The sequence below is a fragment of the Boleophthalmus pectinirostris genome, unplaced genomic scaffold (assembly GCF_026225935.1).
Source record: "Boleophthalmus pectinirostris isolate CB_2022bp ecotype Guang Dong unplaced genomic scaffold, ASM2622593v1 HiC_scaffold_12, whole genome shotgun sequence".
NCBI lineage: Eukaryota > Metazoa > Chordata > Actinopteri > Gobiiformes > Gobiidae > Boleophthalmus > Boleophthalmus pectinirostris.
The window spans coordinates 23169601-23193780 of NW_026571018.1; the positions used below are offsets into that span (position 1 = coordinate 23169601).

The 24180-nt window shown below is 38.6% G+C and overlaps 3 protein-coding genes across 3 annotated transcripts; all 3 read left to right on the forward strand.

The window, feature by feature from the left end:
* Positions 1-383: 383 nt before the first annotated feature.
* On the forward strand, positions 384-3161 carry dpagt1 (dolichyl-phosphate (UDP-N-acetylglucosamine) N-acetylglucosaminephosphotransferase 1 (GlcNAc-1-P transferase)). The gene is made up of 9 exons (XM_020923009.2): positions 384-842; positions 920-1040; positions 1113-1326; positions 1399-1545; positions 1618-1702; positions 1778-1966; positions 2061-2148; positions 2235-2390; positions 2467-3161. The coding sequence occupies exons 1-9, from the start codon at positions 676-678 to the stop codon at positions 2530-2532; spliced, it is 1233 nt and encodes a 410-aa protein (XP_020778668.2). The 5' UTR covers positions 384-675; the 3' UTR covers positions 2533-3161.
* Positions 3162-3300: 139 nt separating this feature from the next.
* Positions 3301-6052, forward strand: hinfp (histone H4 transcription factor). The gene is made up of 9 exons (XM_020922981.2): positions 3301-3699; positions 3790-4013; positions 4097-4208; positions 4280-4432; positions 4518-4598; positions 4837-4957; positions 5030-5168; positions 5242-5366; positions 5430-6052. Exons 1-9 carry the CDS (start codon positions 3540-3542, stop codon positions 5758-5760), a joined length of 1446 nt encoding a protein of 481 aa, XP_020778640.1. The 5' UTR covers positions 3301-3539; the 3' UTR covers positions 5761-6052.
* Positions 6053-12052: 6000 nt separating this feature from the next.
* Positions 12053-24120, forward strand: abcg4a (ATP-binding cassette, sub-family G (WHITE), member 4a). Its single transcript, XM_055148608.1, has 15 exons — positions 12053-12516; positions 14559-14796; positions 18765-18882; positions 18963-19095; positions 19445-19495; positions 19742-19887; positions 20264-20387; positions 20821-20935; positions 21037-21176; positions 21582-21680; positions 21756-21924; positions 22011-22111; positions 22262-22420; positions 22491-22609; positions 23052-24120. The coding sequence occupies exons 2-15, from the start codon at positions 14568-14570 to the stop codon at positions 23275-23277; spliced, it is 1929 nt and encodes a 642-aa protein (XP_055004583.1). The 5' UTR covers positions 12053-12516; positions 14559-14567; the 3' UTR covers positions 23278-24120.
* Positions 24121-24180: the final 60 nt, after the last annotated feature.

The following is a 24180-nucleotide window of genomic DNA, read 5'->3' on the forward strand; positions in this document are numbered from 1 at the left end:
TACCGTCCAGTGCAATGACCGATTAGTGTCGGTGGAGAGCGCTGAAGCGACATTCGAGAAAAACAGGAAGTTAAAAATTAGCTTTTCAAAACAAAAGCCCCCAAATAATTTTAAATGATCAGCGCTTTAAAAGCTGCTGATTGCAGTGTGATTTAAAAAATCTCCATCCATACACATAAACTGAAACAAGAAAAACAGTTCACAGTTCAAACTCATTTTTATTTATGTGTATTTGTCTATATTAGGCCATGAAACAAAATGAGATTTCAGAGTTAACTGCGCACAGCAAAAATAAATAGTAACCCATTTAAACGAAAAACTTTTATTAGAAACTGGCTAGAGCCGTGACCGCATGATTGTGACAGCAGATGAAGCAGGCAACCGGAAGCGTGTCTTCTTCTGCGTTTCTATGCTCAGTGTTGTCATACGTGGAGTTAAGCGCTTCAGAAAATGGATAAAGGTGACAATAAAATACGATGAAAGATGATTTGGCAGGTGTGTGGATTGCTGGATTTGGTCTTCTGCTACACGGAATCTGAGGACTCTTTCTTGTTGTAAACTATGTCCGTGACATGTAATTTGCACTACAAAATCGATTGAAACTTGGGGCAGCGTCGTCATAGTAGTAGTCTGAAAGGAGATTTCAGCTGTCATAGAGGTAGACAAGAGAACAAAATGCTGGGAAATATGGCTCCTTTGCCAGTTTTACCCCTGGTGATAAACTGTTGTATGTCGATGTTTGGCTGTTTGGCCACCATCAAACTAATTCCTGCTTTCAGAGAACATTTCATATCAGCTAGGTTATATGGAATGGACCTTAACAAAACATCCAAAAAGGAAGTGTAAGTGTTTTTATTCAATACAAACTCCCGAAACTATCCCTGCCTCTCTAAAAATGTTTTTTCCAATGTGTTGACAGCCCAGAGTCCCAGGGGGTAATCAGTGGGACTGTCTTCTTGATAATCCTGTTCTGCTTCATCCCAGTGCCTTTTCTTAGCTGCTTTGTTGGAGATCAGTGTATGGGCTTCCCCCACAATGAGGTAAATAACAAATGATTATAGGAATGAATAAAACTGTTTTGTAAGTGTAACCTGGTTTGTCTATATTTTCAGTTTGTCCAACTGATTGGTGCTCTTCTGGCCATCTGCTGCATGATCTTCCTTGGTTTTGCTGATGATGTACTCAATCTGCGATGGAGACACAAACTCTTACTCCCAACAATGGCATCTTTGCCTCTACTCATGGTTTATTTTACCAACTTTGGCAACACAGTCATTGTGGTACCTAAACCGTTTAGGGTTTTGCTTGGACTTCACTTAGACCTGGGTTAGTATTTGGTTAGACAGTTAGTTTATTTTAGATGTAGGTTCTCTTAAAATATAACGTGTTGTCTTATAGGAATTCTCTACTACGTCTACATGGGAATGCTGGCAGTCTTCTGCACAAATGCAATCAACATTTTAGCTGGAATTAATGGCATTGAGTCAGGCCAAGCACTGTTCATCTCGGGCTCCATTATTATATTTAACTTTTTGGAACTTGGTGGTATGTTATCTTACTTTTATTTATTCAGTATTATCATGTTATTTGTAGATAACTTAAATGTTTATGTTTCAGGTGATTACGGTGCAGATCATGTTTTTTCCTTGTACTTCATGATTCCATTCTTTTTTACTACATTAGGACTGTTTTATCACAACTGGTGAGGCCACAAACTGCAAAAACAGGTAATTATTACAGAGTCGACTCTGCAATTGATGTATCTCATGTCCTGCAGGTATCCTTCTTCAGTATTTGTGGGAGACACTTTTTGTTATTTTGCCGGAATGACCTTTGCTGTTGTGGGAATCCTGGGTCACTTTAGTAAAACAATGCTGTTGTTTTTTATTCCCCAAGTGGTAAACTTCATATACTCGCTTCCTCAACTTTTTCATATCATCCCCTGTCCGAGACATAGACTCCCCAGGTAGATGGCAACTAGAATGGTGAAATAAAACTTTTTTTTTAAATTGTTCTCTAACTTTTTTTTTTTTTCTTTTCAAAAAAAAAAAAAAAAAAAGATTAAATCCAGACACAGGTAAACTTGGTATGAGTTACTCTAAATTTAAAACTAAAGATCTCTCCCAATTAGGTCATCTAATTTTAAAGGTAAGTTATTAAAATAGTTTTAATAATTGAAGTTGTTAAAATAAAAGTGTGCCTATTTGTTTGTTAAAGAGGTATCCTTGTTTCAGATTGCAGAGTTTCTGAGAGTGCTTGATGTAAGAAGGGAGAGGAAAGACGGGGATGATTATTTTGAATGCAACAATATGACTTTAATAAATCTAGTGCTAAAACTACTTGGTCCAACACATGAGAGAAGTCTCACAGTCATCATGCTCATTATTCAGGTGCAATGAAATGTTTGCATTTTATATTTATACATTTATGCTAGATATCTGTTTTTATAATTACTGTCTTACACAGGTCATGGGAAGTGTTGTGGCATTCGGGATCCGTTATCACCTGGTTCGTCTCTTTTACGATGTTTAGGGGAATAGAAATGAAAGAAGACAACACAGACTGAAAAATTTTTTTTTTTTTTGTTTGTTTTGTTTTTGTTTTGTTTGTTTTTTTATGGGGGACTTTTATTATAATACACAAATCTACAAGCCATTGTTACATTTCTGCCTTGTCCTTGGTTGAAAGGTGTTGAGATTGTGCCCTTTTATTTTTGAGTGCACTGTATTACATTGCATGCAAAAACTAAATGGTTATTAACCAAAAGGATATCTTTGCTTTACCTCTTAATTGAGTTGTTAACGGTGTCTTCTTATCATATTTAAGTCATACTTTTCAACTTGGGTACATGACAAAACATCATTGTGCAACTAATCAATAGTAATCTGGTCATATCAAGCAAAAATTGCAATGCAAAACAAAACCAAAATCTAAAACTTGATTTTCGTTGGGATATGAAGGAGATTAACAAGATTACTCTACGGTTGCATGACTCACAAATTACCAAAAAAAGAAAGAAAAAAAACAATAAATGTGAATGTAAAAATAATAGCATAGCACTGATTTGTTTACTAATATTTTGCAGTAAAAGGGTTTTGAGTTCTCAGTGTTTCATGTTTGTAATTATTGTACAGTTTATCAAAATAAAATGATAGACATTTGTTCTTTTTGTATGTGTGCGAGAGTAATCTTCACACAAAAGATAAGGGGGAAAAAATAATAATAAAAAGAAGAAGAAGAAAGAGAAGACACTCATTCCAATAGGAGTAAGCCGGAACTGTTTATGTGTGGTCTTGTTTCAGGCGGGACCATTGTAGATGCACCTTCGTCTGTGCTGTGCATTGATCGGCTGTGCTTTATAAGTGTTTTATGATGTCTTTATTAAATAAATATACAGCAGCTTTAGTTGCTTGAAACACTGACTTGAAATGTAAGAGTCAAATTCGATCGGAGTCAAATGGTGCGTTTATTTTGCAAACACAAGTTAGGCATCTGTTGGTGTTAGCCTCTGGTCAGTGGTCCAAAGTTATTTTCGACAAATGCCGCCGAAAAAACGAAAACGCAAGACAACTCTGAATTTGGAGTGTGAATGGAGTTTGTGCCAAGAAGTCTACCATGAAATCGAGGCTTTTTGTAAACACGTCGAGGAACATTTGAATACTTTGTCCATCACAGAAGAGGAAGCAGAGGAAGCAGAGGGTAAGGATTCAGTATCTATTCAATAGTAGCTGTCATGTTTTGTTTTTGCACTCATGCCTTTGTTAAACTAATTTCTGTTATTTCTTACAGGAGTGCACAGTTGTCTTTGGAGGGAGTGTGGTTTCTGCTCTTCTGATGGTCCTGAGGAGTTGAGGAGACATGTATTTTTTCACTGTTTCCATACTAAACTAAAGCAGCTGGGTCAGCAAGTACTTGAGTCCCAACCTGAGCTTAACAAATGCACTATTGGTATTGGAAGAAACATAATTCCTGAAATTCCTGACAATTTTGTGTGTCTTTGGGAACATTGCGAGGTGGGGTTGACTAACAATCTTTTGACATCTCAAGTGATTAGTATGAATAAATCTATCAAAAAATAAAATTACTGTATTTTCAGCAACGGCCATTTGAAAATCCAGAATGGTTTTATCGTCACGTTGAGATGCATAGTTTGTGTATTGATGTTCCAGCAGGAGACTGTGACTTTTCATTACGCTGTGGATGGAAAGGTGGGTTAATCTGTTTTAACAAATGGCGTTTATCTTTTGATTTGTGAATTTAATTGTGTAATCTTCTACAGATTGTGATGCTACTGTTAAAGGACGTCCTAAACTGAAAGAGCACCTTCGTAGTCACACCCAAGAGAAGATAACAGCTTGTCCAGGCTGTGGGGGCATGTACGCCAGTAATACCAAGTTATTTGACCACATCATTAGACAGAGTGCTATGGAAGGTAAAATAAAACTTTACAATTTGATTTTAGACCCAGTTTGTAATTTTGTATATTGTGTTGTTGAAATTGTATCTATTATGTGCAGGTCAGGGCAGATTTCAGTGCTCTCATTGCTCCAAACGTTTTGCAACGGAACGACTACTGAGAGATCACATGAGAAACCATGGTCTGTCATGTAATTTTTTTATGTATGAATACAGAGACATTTTGGGATGTTTGACTGCTTGCATGCGTGTGTTCGCACCAGTCCTCATTTAGACTCAAGATTTGGTCTGGTCCAGGTTTAGCTGCGGGCCAGTCACAATTTTGTTGCATTTTGTTTTCTAGTGTGAAGGCAACAATACCGAACTGTTTTGTTTATGATGCATAACATTTGTGTTGCTTTCTTTTTATATTCTCTCCAGTGAGTCACTACAAATGTCCATTGTGTGATATGACCTGTCCAACACCATCATCCCTGCGTAACCACATAAAGTATCGGCATAGTACAGAAAAGCCCTACAGCTGTGAATACTGTGAATACAGGTAAGATAACACATTTATTAAGATCTAAATGATTGAAGAAATAGTAAATAATATAATAAATAATATCCGTAGCTGCAAGAATCAAGTGGACCTCCGTAAACACCTGGACAGTCACAGCAGTGAACCAGCATTTCACTGTGATGTTTCTGGTTGTGACTTTACATCTCGTTCACTTTCCACAATGAAAATACATCACAAAAAGGAACATCAGGTGCACATAATAATTGTATGGATGTAATTCAAGTGTTCAATAAGTTATGTCTGACAGTGTTCTTTTAAAACAGGGAGACTTTATGGCCCGTTACAAATGCCATGTGTGCGAACAGTGCTTCACCAGAGGTAACAGCTTAACGGTTCATCTGCATAATAAACACCAGTTTAAATGGCCATCTGGACATCCACGTTTCAGGTATTTATTTTTCTTTCACAAAGTCATATTAATTAAGACTAATAATTACCCTTACATTTTTAGGTATAAAGAGCATGAAGATGGCTTTATGCGTCTGCAGTTGATTCGATATGAAAGTGTGGAGTTGACGGAACAGCTGATGAGAGAGAAGCAGTGCAGACAGCAGGAGGATGACAGCAGTCAGGATGAGGGTCCAGGGCTGGAGCAGGAGGTATCCGCGGAGCTGCAGGTGGAACTCAGGGGGGTGCTGTTGGAGGAGCAGGGCCCGGAGGATCAGAGCAGCCCAGAACGGAGCATGCTCTATGTCCTCTCTGAAGATTTATCAGCTACAGGGGACACTGCTGTCACGCTGCCACTGTCAGACTCCACCCAGGAACCAGGAATACAAGTTTAACTGCCACAACTACACACAAGTATAGAACCACACAAAAATACAATTTCGATGGGAGTAGCAATCTATCCTTTTTATGTGCTTCTACATCTGCTTTGACAAAAGAATAAAAAGTTAATGATTTCACCCTACATTAGGCGTAAGATCAATTGACTATGTATTTTTGTTATTTTGTTAAATGTGATGAAATTCTTGTTGTTTTATTTAATATTGCGAATGATAAATGGCCTCATGCTTATTTGATTAATTTTGTCACCACCAATGAATTAAACACACGTGAAACTACCATGTACAACGTGTTCTGTTTGCACTGTTTTGTTAAATATAAAAAAAAAATGCTTCGCTTAGTCTTTCAACTTGACCTGGCACAATGGCATCCCCTGCTGGTGGAAATGGTATATTACATGTTTTATTTTACTGTACTGGATAAAGGGGACTAAAACTCCCAACTATATGGAAGGGTGTAGAGCATGATATTGGTAATAGGTGTGAGAGAGTATATGTTGAAAGACATCTAAGCGGCAACATGTGGACAAAAGTAGTAATAATCTCCGTAGTGTCAATTTGATTAAATAAAAGGATTTTAGTTCTCTGATATAAACAATGTACAAATTAAATTATGAAATCATGTGCTTACAACATTTGGGGTTATGGAATGATTACTTTACTCTCACTGTGGCATTTTCAGATATTTTGTACAGTTCTGTCTCCAAGAGCAGCATGATCTCAGGCGCACATTGGCCTTCAGTTCGCTGAAGATTAAACTGTGCTCACAGCTTAGTGTAAGTGTTACTTACCCCACACTGCTTCCTGTCCTGAACTCAACGCTTTTGATTCTGCAAACTGAAATGTAATATAAATGGAATTTTATAGAAAATTTCAGGGGATGGGAAACTGGACATTTTATAAAGTGCTATTGCTGCTTCTTTGTGCATCCTTGTCATTTGCTCAGTGGACTGAATGGACTGGAAAGGAGGAAGGCAGTGGTAAGATCTTATGCTATATGGCTTCCTTAAAGGTGCACTATGTAACTTTTCTGATGGAGGCCCTGGCACCTGCTTGTCTCCAAGGAGATGTTATTGCTTTTTCAGGAATGTGCCACAGCAGGGCATTAAAATTGAGTTTAATGCCAGTGCATGTTACAGGTATGATCTGTGGAAATGCACTCAATGTAATTTGTGGTATTTTTGAGCTATTGATATTGCAGAACATTACAAGTAAAACTCTCTGTAATGGACCCTCTATCAATAAAGTTACACAGTGCATCTTCTAAATACCTTTTTATTTTTAAGTTTTACCTAAAAAAAAATTGTACAAAAAAATGTTGTTGTTTTTTTCTTGCAGGTGAATCTGAGTGGATACGCCAGCCAAAGTTCATAGACTACATATATTGGTCCGGCACTGCTCCTCTCTGTGTGGGAGGATGTAGAGCAAGACATCAGGAGGTCAAACGAGACCCGTGTGGGGACTCAAGCTGCTGCTGGCTCGGATACAAGTCATTATGCCGAGGTAACACATTCTCCATCAAAATCCAAACATAGAATTGTCATGATGTGATATCAAAGCCAATTCACTTTACATTCAAGTGAATTGTGGAAGACCAGCTGTTGACTATAATGGAGCAGTGTATGGGAATGATTGGTGGGTGGGCTCTGTTGTGCGCTACACTTGCCGCCCTGGCTTCATGTTACTAGGAAACTCAACCAGAACTTGTCTCCCCAATGGTCTGTGGACCCCAAGGCCATCCTGCCTAAGTAAGCCTACTATGTTTGCTGCATTTTTTTTGCGTGTGTGTTCAATTATGGTGCATACTCTATTGATGCATCTTTTTCTCATATTGTGCAGGAATGTGTAAAAAAGGCCATGTTGAAGTCAGTGAAGCTGAGCTCAATGGGACTTGCTCCTCCACATGTGCCTATAAGAGCTACTATGGCCCTCCTAAACAGGGATGTACCCGCATAGATAACTGTAGGAAGAAGGAAACTGGCTGGAAGCGTTTCTTTGCACAGTGTGTCCCTTGTATTTGTGATTGCTCTCTGTCATGTGGTGAGTAAACAATGAAATTAAATGAAAAATAAGTGTATATATATATATATATATATATATATATATATATATATATATATATATATATATATATATATATATATATATATATATATATATATATATATATATATATGTGTGTGTGTGTGTGTGTGTGTGTGTGTGTGTGTGTGTGTGTGTATATATATATATATATATATATATATATGTATATGTGTGTGTGTGTGTGTGTGTGTGTGTATATAGTTGTATATGTATTAATATAGCCTAAACTGTGTCTTTACAGCAACGGCAGGATAAAGCCTGAGTTCTCCTGAGGATGCTCCACTTAATACTGCATTTGTCTTTTTGTGTTTTGTATATTTTTATAATTTTCCTAAAATATTTAGTTTTTTCTTAATCCCTGAACTCTTAGAACAATCCAAATTCAATTTCATTCTTCAAATTCTATATACTCATTTTATTAAATCAAAAACTACAGATTGTTTATATTTCACAGAGAAAAAGTATTTTTTTGGATTGCATGACCAAAAAGTAGCTTAGTGTTCACCCATCTGTCCCGACTGCATCTGAAACTTTAATCCTGTTAGAGCCCATGTCTTTGGTCCAGGACACTCATGTGTCAGTGTCACACAAGGGAAGAATAGCCCTCAGAGAGACTAATTGTAATTTATAATTAAAAAAACCTGTTTCATACATATTTTTGTCATCATCTCAAACAATACATACTGGTATATGGCTGAATATATTACAAAATACATTTATAAAACTATGCACATTTTTCTTCAGTACAGTCAAATGATGGATTTCAATTTCCTGATAATAGCTGTCATTGTCAGAACTTCTGCAACATAATGTTTTGAATTGTTTGCTATGACAACTTTTCCATTATACTGAAACCCATGGACACACGCGTAGTTTTTATACTGATATTACTTGAAACAACCACTAGATGTCGCTGTACTGTTTATTTTACTTAGAAGGCATACGTTGCACAAATAAGGTGTGCTGTATACTTTGCTCTTGCTGAATCTCTTGTTGAACCTCACGATGAGGTGCTCAAAGGCTATAGGTTACACCTGTAATAACACAAATAATAACATACTACTTCAATTACAGTGATTCTCAATAGAAATCAGATTACATTCCCTCTGGACTAATTCCCTTGCCTTATTACATCTCATTAGGCAGTCTCAGATGACTGTGCTCCAGAGAGGACCTACTCACCTACATCCAGTTTTGTGAGGTCTCCTGAGCACTCTGCCAGGATCTCCCAGTAACTGCTCTCATCCCCTGCCAGTCCATTCACACTCTCCAGAAACAAGCCAAAGTCTGGATCCTCCTTCACTGTGAACTTGTGAACAGCTAGTCATTACTCAACACTACATTAGCAGGAGAGAGGCTATGTTTACACTGCCCTCAAAACACCCAAACACAGTTATCATTTATAGATTTTTTTGTGTTAATTTATTGGTTTATTTTATTTATTGCATAGGACTGGTGTGACTTGTAGAGGTGACCACTGACAGGTAATCATTTACTTAGATATTTATGGTGCACTGTGTAACTGTCAGGTGAATTGTCCACCATCAGCTTTTCTTCATGGGGATGTTATTGTTTTGCTTAGAATGTTCCATGGTAGCATCTTGTCTATCTCCAAGGAGACAAGCAGGGGACACAATCTGGACGAGCTAGTCTGCAACCATCCAGGGTCATGAGATGGAAAGGGAAATGGTGGACTGCTACAAGTATTTGGGCATCCACGTGAACAACAGATTGGACTAGAGAAACTGTAATGCTGTTTATAAGATAGGCATGAGTAGACTGTACTTCCTGAGAAAGCTCAGATCTTTCAATGTGTACAGCAAGTTAATGGAGATCTTCTACCAGTCTGTGATGGCCAGCTCCCTGTACTTCACTGTATTCTGCTGGGGGAGCAGCACCAGTAAAAGGAACATTGGACAGATTGACAAACTGATCCGTAAAGCTTGTTACATGATCAGCTATGAGCTGGAGATATTGGACAAACTGGTCTTCATCATGGACACTTATGCTCACCCACTGCACCAGCCTATAGAGGGACAGAGGAGCTCATTCTCCAGCAGGCTCCTAAAGCTCTGCTCAAACAGTGAAAGATACAGGACTATATTCATACCATACTCCATAAAGATGTACAACAACTCACCCTTATGTAATAGAAAACCCCATGTCATGTCAATCACTAGTTCATCTTTGCACTGTTTTCTTCTTACAACCTGTTTATAGGCTTTTGTTATTTTTGCTACTTAATTTGAATGTATTATTACCATTATTATAATATATTGTGACATGTGAGCTACTGTGTCCAAGTAAAGTCTAAGCTACAGATCAGATAGGAAGCTGCTTAAAGTACATTTTGCAAGGTAGTTTTAAGCAATTAAAACACCTGTATCAAAATTATACATGATACATATGCTTAATGCTATTAGGTGGGACATTCCATTCAAAGCAATACGCATCCATGGAAACAAGCAGGTAGCAAACCCCGCACCAAAAAATGTACAAAGCGCCCTGTTAAATTAGCTTCTATAGAGACAAATTAACTATACAGCCACTTAGTAGATAATGGAAGGAGTCTCTTACAGGAGCATTCACAGACATTTGGAATAATAAGTACATTTTAAATTTATTTGTAGCATAAATAATTTTTAAGTCCAACCACATTTACCCCACCTTTGGAACTTACACGAGTTTGTGGGTCAGTACTACACACAATCTGACCAAATAATCACCTTAATATCCCTGATGTAAGGACAGTATACCACAAGCTGAGAAATCTTACCTGTGTTTCTTGTAGCTGCCTCAGAGCACACAGAAGTACACCTCTCTTTACAGCTCAGGTGGTATATGTGTCTGGAACTGCATTGGACAAGTTATTGTATTCTCCACAGTCAATGTAACAGGAAGGACCTCTGAACCTACGTAAAGAAATTGTACATTTAAATATATGATTAATACAATTTAAAAGTCTCTTTTTTAAACATACCTTTGTCAGTAAAGATTCCCTGTATGAACAAAATGCAGCCCAGTGTGATCAGAGATGTGGTTGCTGCCATGTTTAACCCTGCCCATGACTGTGTAGGCCTTTTTATATGTAGAATAACCACATTTGCCAAACCCTTCAGGTCGACATTATATATTGACACTGGCATAACTTGAGATGTGTCAGTCCATCACAGAAACTGGAATGACCCCAGTCCTTTAGTAATGAGTAGTTTAGTACAAAGCCCAGGGTATTACACTGGCTTTTAGATGATTAATGGTCACTTTGTGCTGATCTTGTTTGTGAATGTTCTCAAACAAAAATTAAAAAAAATAAAAAATAAAAATTGAAACAAATACCATTCCTTGTCATCAGAGGTTGTTCATTGGTTCTATACAGAAGTACTGCCTTGATCAAACATGCAGTACATGTCCTAAACACAGGCGACCATCTTTCCTCTTAAACAACATCAATTAATAAAACATTTCTTAGTGTTCTACTGTCCAGTGGAACCATGCCAAGTGGTCCAGTCAAAAGTAGTCTGAAGAGCAACTCTGATGGCATCAAACGGGTCTGATTAAGAAAGGCAGGTGGGATTGGCTAAAAATGGTCTTGATTTCCTCTCAGGGGTGATGTAAGCCGCGGAGGGCCCGTTTGAACGATAGTAACCCCGGCTATTTTACCGAAAATAACCCGGGCACTGCAGCATCAGCACCAGGCAGCTGCGCAGGTGCGGCCTTTAAAGAGACAGACGGAACTAAACGTTACCAAAGTAAATTTTAATGTTTACAAAGGGCACCCCCAAAGCGCAAACTTAAAATCAGATGTCATCCCTCTGCAAGGTGTTTTCCTATTGGCCAGTCCAGTGCAGCATCCAATCCCTAGATAATATGGCTACAATGGCGAATTCATTTAAAGATGAGACTCATGATGTTGGCCAGTTTGATTTGCGGAGTCTAAACATAAACATCTCGATAGTGCTGCGTATTTTCTTTGAATTCCATTATTTCCCCTAAAAGACGTCACAACAGTGTAGCCTAATAATCTTTTGTATCTGTTACTTTACTCTGGCATGAAAACAAAACAAAACAAAAACAAACAAAATGTATTGTGGGAAAGTATCCAAAAGCATAACAGACATTTTTCTGCCTGGTAGCATCCTGTCAGCAACGCCCTGCATCTTAGCCCGGCGTGCGTACCTCACAGACGCACGCAGGAGCAGTGTGTGGCTGCTCTGTCTCTGCCGCTGATTCTGCCGCTACTGCTGCTGCTGCTGGTGATAGTGAAGCCTCTGCAGCGCTGCTGGGATGTTTATGTTCCCGCGACACATGTGTCGGACCGTGAGCTAACATCACTTTACACGAATTGGATACGGGATGGATGCGTTTGACGGAGGACAACAGAAGAAAACATGACACTAGATCGTTGCCGCTGATCCCCGGGTGATTCTCGTGGTGGGATGCAGTCCTAGTTTGAGGCTGTAGTGGATGCAGGACGGTGAGGATGGGCGAGACATATCGATGAACATTTGGAGCCCACCGGTTTTCTGTGAACCAGATCTTTTTGAATGGGTTTTTCTGACTTCAGCTTGTTCGGGCTTCAACGGGACATTCTAATGTGGCGGTGTTTTGCCTGAACAAATCGACTGGGCACTGTTGCTCCTCTGGGCTCCCTTCATCATACACTAATAGGTTTGTGTCATGTGTTTGTTGGCATTTGTCAGAATAGTTTCTGGGGAGAGTATCTAAACGAAGGATTCGGGGCTATTGCAAATGCACCAAATGCACGAGACGTTTAAGTCCTTATAAAGACTTTTTATCCGTTGTTAATTGAGGTCACGTGTTCAGTCCAAAGAACCACCCATGACAAAAACATGGAGGCCTTTACTTGAGCGGGGGGGCCATTTAGTCTGCTAGGGTTGTCCAGCCCGTGCACCCTGGTAATGGAAATTCACTAATGGCAGTATGATCAATAGCCGCTACAGTCAGTTTTCTTCCTGGTCACGTGGGTCCATATTCTTAGGAGCAATGTCAAAGAGTACTACAAGTCTAGTTTTTCTCTTCATCTACCACAGTAGAGACTGATTGTTGTGGCTTGTAACATGTTTACTTGGCAATAGGCCCTTAGTTTAATGTTTTCAAATCCTGCAGCTTTGAGGAACACTGAACTCTGTGTTTTGTGATAACTAATTGCATAATAAAATATAATTGCTCCCATGGCAAAATATAGTCATGAATAAAAATGACTTTTGATCATATATCTAAGCTATATTGAGGTCACTCTATATTGTGATATGGACATCAGTATAGAACACCAAATGTTATACGCATCTGTCATAAGATTGTGCTGCACAGCAGGGCAGGTGGGCATGACAGCAGTCACAGGCCTTTGGCTTGAACTACTCCATCAGGGGACCTCCGCAGCATCCTCCCATCTTAATCTCAGAGTGTATTATTTAGATTCACCTCCTGTGAGATGGTTTCCTTCTTTTCTAGTGTTTCCTATCTTGTGCCATCGCTATAAAGCCTATACAAATTGACATTGGATTTTCGCCAAATGTGCTATGAAACAAAAGTCACACTTTTACATTTCTTGAAGAGTGGCTGACCACCCAATGGGCTACTTATATGATGAATGTACAGTACTATAATAAATGTTGGTGTTCCATTACAAGTAATTATTGTTGCTTGGCTTACCATTTTATTTAAAAAAAATTGTGGGGTAATACCGTTGACTGTTTTCTGATTATAACAATTTACTTAACTTTTTTGTGCTGTAGGAATATGTCTCAGCATTGTTGATATGTGCCAAATGGGTTGACATGTTTGCCCAGTGGTAATAGCTTCACATTAAGTGTTGTGTTGTGAGCGAGTCAGTGGGTCACCTGCACGCTGTACATGCAATAGAGTCTATAGACATCCCTCTGTCTGGCTGTAAGAGGAAATGTATTTGAATCAGCAATATGGGCCTGCTGCAGGGCTGAAACCAGATCCTTACACTCACTGAAGCCTCTAGTCCATCCACTGAGCTATAATCACATCAAGGCCAGCCTCTTAACATGTTGTCTGAAGTCATTCCCCAAACCTTTACATTTCTTTATACAAGCTCTAGGTAACGACACTAATATAGACTTCCAGGCTGTCAACTGTAGATCACTGGATCAATTAAAATCACTACTATGTTCTGCTGGATTACATTTTTCTTTCCATAAAACATTTAAAGTGACTCAGTAGGGTAACTATATTTTATTTACATTATGGATTTGTTTGTAATATATGCACAAAGAAGAATTTATACTTTTGAATGAGCTCTATACACTTCAATCTTTTTTTTCAATTTCTTAGAGTTATGTTGACTGCTTTGGGCCTGGGGTATGGCACAGATGTCAATACAGCAATTCTTTTCTCTTTATGAAACCAAGACAATAGAAATGTTTAATTTGCCCGGGTTTTCTATATATATTCTATTAGATAAGCATAGGAAGTGTGTATTCTTGGCTGACCAGGCAAATGCTTCATGGCACTTTACTCTACCAGCTATAGTGCAGAGAAAGAGACTGTTGGACATTCTCCAGATGCTGAGAATATGACCTTTGGTGTACTTTCTTGCATAGTGTGAAAAAAAGTATGTAATAAATAGTTTACAGCCTGAAATTGGACTATTAGTTTGTATCCTTGACCTCTGCTTAGTTTTACACTACAATGGAGAGTACCTAAACCATGTTTTCCCACAGTCTTTCAGGATGGCTGAGCGGACCCTGGACCCATCCGCTGTGAGTATCCCGATGGAGGAAACCAAGCTGCACAGTGGGGCTCCTCCAGAGGCCCCTCTGCTCACACATCTGAAGAAGGTGGAGAACCACATCACTGAAGCTCAGCGTTTCTCCCACCTGCCCCGTCGCTCTGCTGTCGACCTGGAGTTTAATGAGCTGTCCTACACCATTCGTGAGGGCCCCTGGTACCGCCGGAGAGGTACTATCCCTCAGACATTTCTAACTCTACTTTAATGCACACTACTGTTGTTAATAGGTCAACATTATACAGTAGATAATGTCATCCCCTACAAGCAGATGATGAGATTTCAGATTTGCTCCCAATATTTCATCCCAAATACTGAGTGTAATGCACTGTATAAGAGGAATACAGATTTATTATTAAATAACTTATTTGGAGGGGCATTATTTTCTCTGGCCACCCAACAGCAAAAAAGCAGCAGGAAATAAGGCTTGAAGATAGCCAGATAGACAGTTCCGATACTTAACATGATGGATGGATCCACACAGACCGATCAATATCTGAAGTGCAGAGATTTCAAGAAATACATTGTGCCATTTAGATAAATATTGTTTTTCCCGGTCTGTTGTTTGGAGGACCATGCCAAAGTGTGACACAGGCCTATTACAGATATCCACCATGTTGGAGCTGTGTGTGCTATAAGCTTTGCCGAGCTCAGCAGACTTTAGACACAGTAAATAATTCACACTTGCAGGTTGGCACACTGCTCCACTTGGATTTTTCTGTGTTGTCGGATGATAAGCAGGGCATCAAGACCTAATCAATGGATCCTCTCATAAAATATAGACAGTGTTTAAGATCACTGTCTATACTAATGATGAGACTGCGTCAGGTTAAGCATGTGTCTGGATATTTTTAACCCCATAGAAAATGCTATGTGTTGTTAAATGTGCATGTCCCCTATAGAATGAGTGGTATTGGAGTCCGATAAGCAGGGAGCTGGGCCTAAGAAGGGGTCAATAAATCAGTTTGTGTGTTTGCCAACCGTGCTTCATGTTTTAGTCCAATCTTTTTTCTATGCTACTGTTTGTTTTGTCTCCTCCGGGCTCCCGTGTCTCCTCATCAACGCAATGATGTGTGAGAGGCAAGATTCGTGACTTTTCTAATTACCGCTCACTGTATGAGAGCTTGTCTTTTGTGTTGTCCTCATGAAAACACAACATCACAGCCACGCCAAAGTTTGTGGTGCAATTTAATACATGACTCTAAGGGCCTTGTTAACAGCTCTTTATTAAAAGCTTGTCTAACATTTTTGTTTTTATGTTGAATTAAAGCAGAAAAACTGCATTTTTACTGTTGCTTTGTGTCTCCTTTTGTCTCAAATAGTTTCAATTATGCAAGAATCTTTACTTCAGTAACTTATGGATTAGGTATAATTTCTACTTCAGTAACATCATTTTAAATGTAGTTCTATTCGACTTCTTAATACTTTCCTTAAATCAGTGGTTTTAGCGTTGTCAAGAAAAAGAACAAGATGATACAGAATTTTGAGTCCAAATTTTAACATTACTCCTTAATTCTACTTCCGTAATTTTATTACCTGACCAGCCAGAACCATACGCTTTGGAACTGGCTGATTAGGAAAGTAATTTTATTTTGAAGTACACTATTTTTTACTGTCCTACCTTGACTAAGGAACGAGTGCTCTAGTCTTTTGGTGCATGAATAAGGATGTCCAAATTAATCATAAATCAAAGGGGAAGGTTGTTTTAGATTTGTTGCTGCTTGTTATCAGAGAACCAGAGCAAAGGGCCTCAGAAAGGTGAGGCATTCAATGAGCAAACCGTTTGTTGTTGTCAGATCGAGGACGAGAGAGCCTCCGTTTCCTTCTCTGTTAAGATGAAGTGCTGTGTCCTGCTTTCATGTGTAGATATGTTGGTCCCAGGGGAGAGCACTGGTGTAACACAATCTATGATGGAGAGGATAGAGAAAATGCACCATATACTGTATACGCATATTAAACCAGGTGTAGTCACTCCTACCAAGGGCCTTGTTTTAATGTTCTTTTGACTGTGTATGTAACGCACACGCATTGAAAAATATTGTTATTAGTTTTTTCCATTAAAAATAAATTTTCATCACAATACTTTCAATTTTATATATTCCACACCAATTATTTTTCTTATTTTCTTTACAGAGTAGTTGAACCAGTTCTAGTGAATAGTTGATGCATTAGCTTTGATGATTTGGTTCTTGGCTTGACCATCAGTGGTTGTATAATAGTTTATATTTTATGGTTAAACTTGAGTGAATTAGTATAGAGTTGAGTGATATGCCAATACCAGCTGAATTGTGATCTGACGCCTGACTTCTCTGACAATCTATCGTCATATTGGGATTTAGTGCTTCTCTGTTCAATGCAACTCTGCTCAACCACAGTCACACAGTTACACACCAACTCCTCCTATTGGCCAGTCTGTGTCAAGCTCGTAGTGAATGACGGGTGGATTTCACAATGAAGAGTTATGTGTCTAAAGCAGTAGATGTTTTTATACTCCAGTCAATAAGTAAAGAAAGAAAGAAAAAATCATGTCTGAGAAGAAAGTGTGCAATTTGGAGATACGTTTGATAACAAGAGCAGTGAAGATGCATGCTTATGTTTTATTCAGCTGGTCCATACATCACCATATAGTGTCTCTCTCCCTCTGAATACATTTGGCCAATCCGAGAGGTCAAAGCGGTGAATCCGCTTTGAATAAATATGAAATTAATCATCATCCGCTCAGTAATTGTTTTTCTAATGAAGGCGAATAACTCTTTGAATATAGATTACAAACCGCTGTACACAGTCTGAATGATATCATGCATCTTTGGCCCTGCAAAGCTTACAGACATATTTCCTGCTTCAAGATTGGTTTGAATGCTGTTTAATAGTCAGTGTAGTGGTAATGAGTAATGTCTTCAGTGAAGTGCAGGCATGAGCAAACATTTAGAGTGCAGATCACATGCAGTTATCAGTGAGTGCTGGAAGTGATGACTTCAACTAAACCATGACTAATGAAGATAAGTCTCTGGGGTAGAAACAACCAGTATGCAGTCATGTCCTCTTACATCATTAACTATCTGTCATGTGACCCCCCCCTGCTGAGACACAGGGACCAGGAAGTGGTTTAGTCCAGATGAATGCTATTACAATTGACCCACAGTGGAGGTCAGGCCATCTATATGCTCCTCCAGAGTAAAAACAGTGACTTTTCGCTGACAACCTTTCACTTCAAGTCTGATATAATGAGACCAATGCAATCGTGATGCAAAGTAAGTGTATGCAGAATCACAAAGGTCTAGTAAAATGGGAAAAGATACTAAATAATAGAAACAATATAGTCACTGGTCTTATCATGCATTGTTAATTACAGTGGCTAGACCATGACCCACTACTGAGATGGCTTAGGTCAGTGCTAAATGGTCTTTCCCTGACTCACAATATAAACCCAATATTAACCAATAGAGAGGCATTTACTTCAAATTAATATGTTATATTATATGTTATTAAAGTTTGTCCAAATTATGCAACTATACAGATCACTTTGTGTAAGAAATCATAGGTCTGTGTCCAGTTTCAAACACTGACAAACATTCAAATCTACTTTATTTTTATAGTAAATCATTTTAAAGTAGAATGGCTATGGTTTTCCTGCTGCCCCACTAACACTATAGACTTTTACAGCTGCTTTCTTTGCTTTTACAAACTCACTTTTACAAGATTTTTCGAGAGCTAGCCCTTGATTGTTTTTTTTTTTCATAGATCAGTCAGATATCTAACTATAAAAGGGTAATCCTTTCCTGAAAGTTCTGCAGGTTCCAAAAGCAAGCAGAAAAGAAAGGGAAGACAAATATTGGGTTTGTTGTTTTCATTCTCCATAGGGTAAAAGTGCTAACGTGATCTGACATTCAATTGACTAAACATATCTTCAGTTTAAAATCTGAAAGCTAATATCCTAGGTTGGTAGGAAAATAGTGTTGGTTATTTTGTTTTTATTGTTGACTCCAACAACTTAAACAATCTTGGGGGGAACCAAATTTAGTGTCTAAACAAATTCAGTCTCTAAATCACATGTTTTTTTCAATAAAGTATTTGTATTTATTTTGTCATTACTGCATTGTGAAAAAAAAAAAAAAAAAAAATCATATTTGTTGTCTTTTAGGTTACAAGGCTCTTCTCAAATGTCTTTCTGGAAGGTTCAGCAGTAGAGAGCTCATTGGCATTATGGGCCCTTCTGGAGCTGGGAAGTCCACACTTATGAATATCTTAGCTGGTTACAGGTAAGACATAAAACATATAGAACTATGTATTACCTGTATTTCATGTATTAATCCTTTGTGTCTGTTGTTTATGCTTAAAGGGAGACTGGTATGAAGGGACAGATCCTGGTGAATGGTCGGCCCAGAGACCTGAGGACATTTCGGAAGATGTCCTGCTATATCATGCAGGATGACATGCTGCTGCCCCACCTCACTGTGCGGGAGGCCATGATGGTGAGAGCTTTGAGGCTTGAGAGCTCAGGAAATCTTTGTTTTCACCTACACCCACATTATAATACTTAGTTGCAATTATTTGAAACATTAATCAGACATTCAGTTGCCATTCTTCAAAAACAAAAGCACCAACGCTGCTAGCTACAATGAAACACAACTATGAAGAGGCGGGGCTTCTCAGCTCTGCAGTTTTGAACAGGAAGTCAGCACACAATGAACAAAATGTAAAATGCTGATCTATACTATATATATTGTAATTTAATACGAAGAACCAGAACAAAATGTATTTTTTTTTCTTGTCAGTTAAAAAAAAAAAAAAAAAAGTATAACTAAACCATGTCTCTTTCAGGTTTCGGCTAATCTGAAACTAAATGAGAGTATGCAGGTCAAAAAGGAACTTGTAAGTTTATTTCAACTTCTACTCTCTTCATTTTGTCTAAGTAGCAAAAGTAACCTACTGTTGAGGAATAGCTATGTTTTGGCAAATGGCAATGCTAAGCTACATGATCCTTTTTTCTTTGACAAAAATGTGTAGACACTGGATTTTTTTTATCCTAATAGCGACCAGGATGTATGCCCCCTTAGGCCCATAATAATGAGGACTCGCAACCCATTATTTATTTTTTTATTTATTTATTTTTATTAGGTGGATGAGATCCTGACTGCTCTGGGTCTGCAGGAGTGTGCTCAGACACGCACCAACAACCTCTCTGGTGGACAGTGTAAACGACTGGCAATAGCTCTGGAGCTGGTCAACAATCCCCCAGTCATGTTCTTTGATGAGCCCACCAGGTTTGAACTGCACCCTACTGTGTCACTGCAGACAGTACATGTATTTGTGTTAGGTCTGTAGGGAAAACAGCTTTTGAACTGAGACATATTGAATGAGAATTTTGAAATCAAAAATACTACTGAAAACAAGCAGGATAATATTAGTTAGTAGACCTTATCTAATTGAACTTAAAATATTATGAGTGCAGCAAATAGAATTTCAGTTTATGAAATGTTCACATGTTAACGTTCTTTATATAAAATCCCCACAAAGGCAAATTAAAATACATATGATAAATATTTAGCCTATTATGGTTCATCTGTCATTTATTAAATTGTGTAATTATCTTTGTAATCTATTTATTAAGTTTGAGTGTCTTTCTCTGCTCTGGTGCAGTGGCCTGGACAGTGCGTCATGCTTTCAGGTGGTGTCTCTCATGAAGTCTCTGGCTCAGGGAGGAAGGACAATCATCTGCACCATCCACCAGCCCAGTGCCAAGCTCTTTGAGATGTTTGATAAGGTACGGGACTTAAGTGCTGGCTTCTCTAAGCCCCATTAGGCCCTGCATACTCACACTTCAGGGATCAGTGTGTCCACCTGTCCACCTTGAAATGTCCAGAGTGGCTTTTGGACTCAGCATTTTGTATTCAATCTAAGAGTTAAAATCATGTTCAATAGTATGTCATTTTCAGCAGTAGCAATAATATGCATAGCAATAAACAGTATAGTTCCAAATAAAATAAAGGAAAACAAATGACATCTTATATGCTGTTTTTTTCATGCCCGTGCTTACAAGAAAGGGAAAAATTGTCATCAGTCAGTATATTTATTTCAATTTACAATTCCTAAAGATTGATAGTACTTAGAGTACAGTTACGTATTTCTAATTTGAAGATATAATGGTTTATTATATCATCGAGTAACATTCCTGTCTTTTGTTTTGTTTGTTCTAGTTGTACATTCTTAGTCAGGGTCAGTGCATCTTCAAGGGTACTGTCCCATATCTCATCCCCTACCTGAAGAACCTCGGCCTCCACTGCCCCACATATCACAACCCAGCTGATTTCAGTGAGTAAACCAGCAGTCTATTATCTTTATCACAGCTGTTACCACTGTTACCACACACTTTCTTTGGCTGCATTGTATTGATGTCTCTCTTGTGTCTGCAGTTATTGAGGTAGCATCAGGGGAGTATGGAGATCTGAACCAAGTGCTGTTTGAAGCCGTTCAGGGCGGTCTCTGTTCTGAAGATGGCAAGAAAAACTCCAGAGACAAGAATGACCCTTCCTGTAACTCCCAGGTCCATAGCGTAAGTAACCAACCCACATTATGAAGATATGATACTAGTGCATCTCCATAAATGTGACATGACATTTATGCTTTAGAAAGAATATGCAGTTTTAAAAAGACTAATGACTAATGCCCCAGTTTACTTGGAGGAGATCTGATTTCAAATTTAGCAAACAAATGTGCGTTGTCTGACCTTATGTTATGTTTAAACTTTGTTTGTGTAGTCTATTACGTAAGTGTGTTGAATATGGGTCATTTATCTCTTTTAAAATATTTATAAAAAATAAAAGTGGGCTTAAATGTAGTAGCAGTTGCCACTGAATTAAGCAACATTCTTCCTCTAGTACCAAGACTGCAAGAAATTATATCATCAGATAACTGTCACCATCTATAATTTTTTGTTTATTTGTTTATTTGTTCCCAGGAGACTGGGACTTTGGAGAAACACAGCTTTGCCACCAGTACATTCACACAGTTCTGTATCCTCTTTAAGAGGACCTTCATCACAATATGCAGGGACATGGTAAGATATCTAAACTACCCTCTCTGTTCATCTTTTAACATTATACATAAACATCTCATTGTGTTTGTTGTTCAGGTTTTAACCCACCTTCGGGTGATGTCCCATCTGTCCATTGGAGTGCTCATTGGCCTACTCTATCTCAAAATTGGAAATGATGCGAGTAAAGTGTTCAACAACACTGGCTTCCTCTTCTTCTCTATGCTGTTCCTAATGTTTGCTGCCCTGATGCCCACCGTCTTAACCTGTAAAATATCAACTATTACACGTATTATATACATGTTGTCAATAATTTTGCAGAACAAGAATTGATATTGTCACTCTTGTCCTCAGTTCCTCTGGAGATGTCTGTGTTCATGAGAGAACATCTCAACTATTGGTACAGCCTTAAAGCCTATTACTTGGCCAAGACTATGGCAGATGTCCCGTTTCAGGTAACATTTATGACCTCACAGATGTCATACAGATGACAAAGAACTGTAAGAGTGAAAACTGAAGTAAACACTTGTCATGTGCTCTTTGTTTGTGAATGTGAGCTAAATTCCAAACTAATCAGCCCTCAGACTGTGCTTTCTGTTTTCCAGGTGATATGTCCCATAATGTACTGTAGTATTGTGTACTGGATGACGGAGCAGCCTCCAGAGGCAGGACGGTTCCTGCTCTTCATGGCCTTGTCCACTTCTACAGCCCTGGTGGCCCAGTCCCTCGGGCTGCTCATAGGTGCTGCCTCCACCTCACTACAGGTACACCACAAAAATATGGTGTGAGATTGTAAAAGACAAAGTTATATATTCATTTAGACTTGTTTCTCAGGTGGCAACTTTTGTGGGACCAGTCACAGCCATACCCGTCCTCCTATTTTCTGGTTTCTTTGTCAATTTTGACACCATTCCCAAATATCTGCAGTGGAGCTCTTATGTATCATATGTCAGGTACACACTATCTTTTTCACATTGTTGGTGTTATTCAGAATGTAATATGAATGCAATGCACAAATACTTTCCAGCTCTCATAAGATGAAGGTAGGGAATTCGATCGACACTACCACGACCAATGTGGGGGAGTAAATGGATAATGTAATGTGATGCTTTTGTGATTGTTCAAAAAGTGTAGTGTTGTAAATGCATTATGCATTACAATGCATTATTACATCTAGTCACACTTTAGACTCAAAGGTCTTTTTAACGTGTAAAACATTCAATAGTCAGACATTTACCAAGCTGTTCCATGAAATACATGTAATTTCTAATAACAAAGGCAGCAAGGCCCTTTAATAGTGCAGGTTAAGGTTACTTATAAACAGCTGCTATTTTAGTTGCCATATTTCCTAAAGCTATAGTGTCAATGCTATTTCTAATTGCTCTGATGTCTTAGGTATGGGTTTGAAGGTGTGATACTCTCCATATATGGCATGAACCGGTCGGACCTGGAGTGTCCTGGGATGGTGTGTAAGTTCCAGAAACCTGAGGAGGTGCTGCAGCTGCTGGATGTAGAGGATGCTAAGCTCTATGTAGACTTCATGGTCCTGGGGGTTTTCTTCCTGGTCCTCAGACTGGCCACATACCTGGTGCTGCGCTACAAAGTCAAGTCTGAGCGCTAAGACCTCCACAGGAAAACTCATTCATATCATTTGGAAGTGTGCAAGCAAATACTATATTCCAGCCAAATTCTCCGTCTACAATGGACAACTGTATGCATCAAATCATCTGGACTTTGTCTTATCAGTTTTGAGTGAAGGGAAAGTGAAAATCATCAAGCAATGCAAGAACACATGTTACCCTCCTGAAATAATATGTATCTCTGCGCCATATGTGACAAAAAATCCGTATAGTAAAATGCATGTCTCCTCAGATTGTGAAGTTATTGGGGTGGTGATAACTTTAAAAGCCACACACCACAAGAGCTAAATTTCTATTGCAGTGCTGTTGAGCCATGTCATTTCAATTCAAATGCGTTTCATAGATTAAATATGCCGTCAACTACATCGAAAAAGATGCTACAAATGCCCAGAAAAGTGTGGCAAGGCTTCTCTCTGCCCGGTCGGATCAAAACAAAGGCGTTACAATGAAACTGCCAGTGGACAACTTTGGTTCACCGTAGCTGTAAACATAATGGAAGTGTGTTTTATCCTGGGTCTACTCTAAAAGGAGTGTGTAACTACCTTGATCTGTATTTGAAAGCCATTGATGATGTGAAAAAGGACAAAAATAAAACAGGAATGCGGACAATACTTCTGCAATTGAAAGTGTTGCAGGATGAACTTCAGGTCAAGTGCAATAGTTCAGTGGAATAAACGTTGGTGTTATTATAATTAGGACACCTTGAACTGCTTGTTTCCACTCAGTGTATGATTCATTATCTCTCCATATTTGAAAGCCCAGTCTTTCATCCCTCTTTCTCTCTGCTTTGCTGATGTCTGACTGATGTGTGTTGTTCAAACCAATGCTAGATACTTGAATTGCTGACCAGGCAGTTTTTGTGCCTCTTAAGTAAAAAGATGTTT

Bases quoted from the DNA above. Each gene is read 5' to 3' on its own strand.
- dpagt1 (XM_020923009.2), top strand. From the start codon at position 676: ATGCTGGGAAATATGGCTCCTTTGCCAGTTTTACCCCTGGTGATAAAC. The intron at 1,967-2,060 runs GTAGATGGCAAC...AAAAAAAAAAAG, and splicing joins CCGAGACATAGACTCCCCAG to ATTAAATCCAGACACAGGTA. The intron at 2,149-2,234 runs GTAAGTTATTAA...TCCTTGTTTCAG, and splicing joins TAGGTCATCTAATTTTAAAG to ATTGCAGAGTTTCTGAGAGT.
- hinfp (XM_020922981.2), top strand. From the start codon at position 3,540: ATGCCGCCGAAAAAACGAAAACGCAAGACAACTCTGAATTTGGAGTGT. The intron at 4,014-4,096 runs GTGGGGTTGACT...CTGTATTTTCAG, and splicing joins GTCTTTGGGAACATTGCGAG to CAACGGCCATTTGAAAATCC. The intron at 4,599-4,836 runs GTCTGTCATGTA...TATTCTCTCCAG, and splicing joins AGATCACATGAGAAACCATG to TGAGTCACTACAAATGTCCA.
- abcg4a (XM_055148608.1), top strand. From the start codon at position 14,568: ATGGCTGAGCGGACCCTGGACCCATCCGCTGTGAGTATCCCGATGGAG. The intron at 20,936-21,036 runs GTGAGTAAACCA...TTGTGTCTGCAG, and splicing joins TCACAACCCAGCTGATTTCA to TTATTGAGGTAGCATCAGGG. The intron at 22,421-22,490 runs GTACACCACAAA...CTTGTTTCTCAG, and splicing joins CTGCCTCCACCTCACTACAG to GTGGCAACTTTTGTGGGACC.